At 38.4% G+C, this 5857-nt stretch overlaps 1 protein-coding gene across 1 annotated transcript in view; it reads left to right on the plus strand.

Moving 5' to 3' along the window:
- Positions 1-2705: 2705 nt before the first annotated feature.
- The window catches only part of plpp5 (phospholipid phosphatase 5), an 8573-nt gene continuing 5421 nt past the window's right edge, over positions 2706-5857 (plus strand). The window contains exons 1-7 of the mRNA XM_035659143.1: positions 2706-2840; positions 3838-3978; positions 4084-4192; positions 4833-4923; positions 5020-5083; positions 5171-5295; positions 5600-5770. Coding sequence (XP_035515036.1) covers positions 3908-3978; positions 4084-4192; positions 4833-4923; positions 5020-5083; positions 5171-5295; positions 5600-5770 — 631 coding nt within the window. The 5' untranslated portion in view covers positions 2706-2840; positions 3838-3907. The remainder of the gene's footprint in view (positions 2841-3837; positions 3979-4083; positions 4193-4832; positions 4924-5019; positions 5084-5170; positions 5296-5599; positions 5771-5857) is intronic.

Raw genomic sequence — 5857 nt, forward strand, 5'->3', positions numbered from 1 at the left:
AATGCCTGTTTTTTTTGCACAAATTGAGACGATTCAGTGTTCTCACCTTTCTGCATTCAACAACTAACTCTCTTTCTTTCTGTTATCGAACCCTTTTTTAGGAAGCCTTTCCACTATTTTTCGTAGATTCCTGATTTAAAAAAAAAAAGATTAAACTTGCTGATTTCCTCGTGCGACTAAGCACTGCTCCCAATTTGCCAAACTCCCATTCAGAGACTTATCATTGCTCAGTTAGCTGTAGGAATTAGGCCACTTCAGTACAATATGCTCAATATCAGGTAGGTGCATCATTAATGCACCTTTACTTACATACTTACAACGGTCTGCGTGTCTAAACTTGAATTTTCTTTATTTTTTTATTTATTAATGTATTATTTTTTTACATAGGAATCCTTGACTTTTGTGTCTTCAGAAAAAAAACTGTCTGACTGATGACTTGTGATTATATAACTGGTCTTACAGCCTTTCTTTCTTCTCAAGGTGACTGTTCAGCTTCCAGCATCAGACACTGGTTTAACCCACTTCTGTATTCAGTTGGAGAGTCTTTGAATGCCTGATTTTAATGCCAATGTTTTGTTTTTATTTGTGTTCCTTTATTATTTTTTTTTAACCACATTGCACAGTGTGTGCAAAAGAACCGAACAGCCTTTATTTTTTTGCACCTACAGATTGCATGATCATGAATTACTTTGTGCCAGTTTGTCCTCTTCTGTCCTTCGTCAGCTGATACAGCCGCAGTATTACGTATGCCTGATTTAAGTGTCCCAGCGTACATTTCATTTTGTTAAAAATACTATCTGATGTGTATGTTTTGTTGGTTTATTCTCATTGTAGTGCCCACATTTCTTTAAAGAGACAGCATGTTTGTTCTCAGTTAAGTGACCCTTAAATCGCCTGAGGAAGATTTTGTCCAGGAATTTTTGCTAATTATGAATATTTTTCATGTACACGTAAATTTAGGATGGACCACCCCCCTAACCTCTTGTTTGTCAAAGGGTATGTTTCAGTTAACTGTGATGTCTTTTGGTTTTTGTGCAATGTTGCCGACTGTCATTAAGGTTTTATTTGACATGCTGTCAGAGGAGAAATAGTGTTGGAATAAATAAATAAATCCACCTTCATAAGCACTCATCTCTTTTTACTTGTAGTAAAATTACTTACGGTAACTCTACCTGGGGTCATATCTATCTCTCTTGGTGTTGCTTCAATTAAAACGTGGATGAACACAAAATACCATGTTGATTACTGTTCAACCTGTGTTACTGCATACTGCATATTGTTGAAGAACCTGTAAATAGTTTGCATTGAACTTGCATAGAATCATGTTACTGTGGCGTGCTCTCTTTTTGCCTGTACAATTCTGCTTCTAAATGTGTGTGACTGTTGAGACGACACTCTTTTTGTACATGACTGTCTTTTTATTTGAGAATATTGATTCTGTCCTTTTTCATTCTAAAGTTGAGTTTGAAGAGTTCAGACATGCCTGAAGTTTGACTTTAATAAAGCTGTACTCTGTCTCAGTGAAACGCTCTCACTGTATATGACTCAGCGAATGTCATATAGATTGACCGACTTGATTTAACTGGTTGTAAAAGACAGATTTTTACAATATGTTTACCAATCAGATGACAGCTAATCACAAAGTAGTCAACTACTATAAATAATAAAAAGTAATCTGACAAAAACAAGATAAAATAAGATCTAATGTTGATTCCACACTTAGTAGAAATAAAACAATTCATCATTATTGTGTCCATGGTAACAGATTTACCCAGTTTAAAAGGTAAACCCTCCAATAGTCTCCTGACATTCACACATGCTTGAGAGTCAGAAATAAGGAAACTTCAAACTATAACACTGTCAAACAAGAGGAACTAGTTTAATTGATTGGACAGGGAAATAAAAACTCATACAAACATCACTGATTTAACCTCTAGGTGGCATCCTGTAACGTGACGTGGCTTCTTGCATCCACTTGTCAAGTCACATAAAATCATCTACACGACCATTTCCGGTTTATAAAACAAAGTGTTTGTCAGGTTATTCATTTAAATTAACTCCAGTGCGTATGGGATAAATATTTGTGGCACATTTAAACCATAAATTGGTACAGTGGTCATGTATACATTAATCAGATGTCCTTGATTAATATTTACACTAAATGAGACAAATATGTGAAATCCAGATGTTATCAAACATGAGTCATGCTCATTTAATCTATAAGGCCTAAGTAACACAGTTAAACTGAAGAAACATGCAGTATAGAATCAAAATCGATCAATCTGATAATAAAAATATGCCAATAATGATTAAAATTGAGAAATGTTCTAAATATTTGTCAACAAATTTCCAGTAGTAAACAAATTTGCCTTCTCATAAATTAATTGACAAGTCAAGTCAACACGCAGTACAAGTGGTACATTAATTTAAGTACATTTTACTGATTACTTTTTAATTACGTATAACCAAATGAACCTCTTACTTAGCTTTTACTGCAATGTTCTCAGGGACTTAATTTATAAGATTGGAAAAATAACTAGACATTTCGAGAGAAAACATAACATCAAAGAAAACATATTTCTAGTTTAACCTGCTGATAAAAACTTGTGTCACACGGTCCCAAGCGAGAGTGGCTCTTATGTTGAAAATAAAACATACTCTTATTGTGTAAAACACCGGAAGCAGCTGTGGTGCAACCGTACGCTTCCTCTGAGAGTCATCCCTGTTTCTGTCTCAAGTCTCCAAATGCTCGACACAAGCAGAGGATGTGGAGGCCCGGTTCGTGTTAACAGCACACGTTAATATGAGGACAAAGAGATAAAGACAACGACCTGTTAGAGGTTAGTAACGTAACCGGGATTTAACCCTGTTTGACAACGCGGAAATGAGCCAGATGTCTTGCTGACAGATGTTGCTAAATAGCTTAGCTTAGTGTGCTAGCATCTTGTTTTCTTACAACACAGGGAGGTAATGTTTGTGTTGTTCTGTGCTTTGACAGAGGCTGGAGAGTCGCACATTTAATATTGTTATTTTTAAAAAGCTTAATGTTGTGTGCAGTTGAATAGCAGCTTTTTAAATAGAGGTGGTAGACTCAGGGGCAGCAGCATGTTGGCCTGTAGATGAGGTTTTAAACAGGGCTGCACACAGGAGGAGCTCAAACATATTTCACATTATCTTTACTGATATTTTACCAGGTGTATATACTGGTGGAGGTTTATTGTAGAAAACAGGTTTTGGGTAGTGTTTTCCTCCTTTGTAGAGGCAACTAACAACTGAGGGGCAAGGGTCAGTATCCTCTGCTGGTGTGGGACTGTGCAGCTCATTGAGGAGTTGTTTGTGATACTGGGTTTTGCACTTTGAAACCTAGAGATGCACTGATGTTTTTCTTCAGATCACAACGATATTTCACCCTCCTTTACACCCTGCATATATTTTCAATTCAATCAAACTTTTTTAGACATGTCTATAGTAATAAACTATGTTTAAGGTTTACAGGCCATTAAATCAACTAATATTAACTTATCACTGGCTATGTAAAGATATATCGCAAGATGATGATGAGAAATGAATTGTGATATTAATCGTGGTACAAAGACATCAGTTTTTCTTCACAAAAGGAAATAGTGTTGTTTTGCAGTTACCTCAGAAATAAAAAATGATTCTATAATTTCAATTGTATATTTGCTGAATGTAACTGAAGTTTATAGTAATCAGATCTACTGTTTTTCCACTTGCATTCCCTTAATGTCTCATATATCATTCGTTATTACTTTATTTTTCCTTTTAGACACCCATACTAATGGCATAAACTAAAACTCCGCTCTCCATTTTGTTTAGTCCCAGTTAAGTTAAAAGAAAGTGGAGTGATGATGTTTGCTGTTGACTGAAGTCCACTCCAAGAATCAAAATGAAGAGGAGGCTGCTTCGTGGTTTCCTGTCCGAAGTTTCCATCCGGATGGCTCTGTTGATTGTGTTCCTGTAAGTTTGACCACCGTTTGAATGATTTGCATCATTGCTTTATGGATCCATCATTTAAAAGGGAGGCACAGTTTTTATAATACTGCTCTTCTTGTGTTTGTGTAGTGTGACGGAGCAGCTTCCTCCTTTCTACCGTGAGATCCAACCAGAGGAGATGTGGTTGTATAAATTCCATCGTGTGGAGAGAGACCACGTGCCCACCTCTCTTATGTTTGTAAGTTATACGTCTGCATGCCTCTGAGATAAAATGAACATACTAAATCCCTCAGGTCAGTCTTTTGGCCTCTTACCTGATGCCTGGCAACAATTACTTCCCTCCTACTGTGTTTAGTAAAGGACCATACCAATGTTTCTTTTTAGCACATTAGTCACCATCAGTTTGACAAAGATTCTCCAATAGCAGATCATAAGTTTTTAGATTGATTCCCTATGTGAATCCTGATCGTTGCTTCAGATGGCAAAATCTACCACAGTGGATGTGGCGTGTCTGCCACTGCAGATCTTTCATATGCAGCACTGCTCAGCAAAAATGTCACAGACTAAATCAGTACGGTGGACATTAACGCTTACAGTATTGCCATAGATCTGACCTTATTAAAACAAGTCTCTCTGCAAGTTGATTTTTATTCTGTGGCTGCTGGAAAAGTCTGTTTAAACAAGTGTGTGCTTCCCAAAAATTGCAATATTTGTAGGATTTTGTGTAAGTAACCTGGATTATGAACACTGGCATAGTCCCCATTTTAGTAGAAGCACAAAGAAGCAATCACAGAAAAACTTGTGTATGTTCATGCTTACAGACAGACATTCATTTCCCTATAAGTGGATTAAAACTGTTCCTGTTTTTTGTGCCTCAGAGTGTGGCAGTTTTCACCCCACTGATTGTAATCCTGGTCTTCGCCTTCTTGAAGAAGTCAGAGCGAGGAGATGTGAAGGAGGCCTCGCTGGGTAAGAAAGCTGCATCCAGACATTTTTTTTTATATTAAAACAAAAATTGTCAACCAGTTTTTTGAGCTGACTCTGTTGTTTCTCTCTGTCATCCAGCTGTGAGTTTGACTCTGGTGCTGAACGGAGTTTTCACCAACGTCATCAAACTTGTCGTTGGCAGGTAAACACTGTAGACAACCTAGCAGATGATAATGTTACACAGCGGAATAAAAAGCTTGAATCTGTCCTGTGTTTGTCCCTCCCTCAGGCCACGGCCAGACTTCTTCTATCGCTGTTTCCCAGACGGTCAGATGAACCTGGAGTTGCGCTGCAGCGGTGACCCAGATGTTGTCATGGAGGGCAGGAAGAGCTTTCCCAGCGGACACTCTTCCTGTAAGGGCCTTTCATGGTTGATTATGCATCAGTAGCTGGTACATTTTCCTCAGCAGGCAACAAAGCAAAACAACAAATGCACGAAGTGGGGCAAGAGGGCATGTGGTATATCTGAAAATAGATGTATGTAAGTGTATTTTAGCCTCCAGGGTCTTATTTTGTTGTATAAGCAGGAGAACATCCCACGTTACTCTAAAAAAATGTCTCTCCATGTCAAATCCCTGCCCTTTCTCTTTGAGTTCTCTTCTGTATGAAACTTCCTCTGGCTCTGACCACCCTGTCTATCCTTTCTCCTTGGTCACAGTCGCCTTTGCAGGATTGGGTTTCACGGCGCTGTACGTCGGAGGAAAGCTGCGCTGCTTCAATGCAGCAGGCCGAGGCAGAGCATGGCGGCTGTGTGCCTTCCTCATCCCTTTACTCATCGCAGCAGTGATTGCCCTCTCCAGAACCTGCGACTACAAACACCACTGGCAAGGTCAGAGTCACAGAGAAGCTTCAAATGGCTCAATGCAGCTTATGAAAAACAATAGTTATATGACGTGGATCACCAATAGTCAAGCAA

This window comes from Morone saxatilis, unplaced genomic scaffold (assembly GCF_004916995.1).
Source record: "Morone saxatilis isolate NCDOM2014 unplaced genomic scaffold, NCSU_SB_2.0 Contig16, whole genome shotgun sequence".
Taxonomy (NCBI): domain Eukaryota; kingdom Metazoa; phylum Chordata; class Actinopteri; family Moronidae; genus Morone; species Morone saxatilis.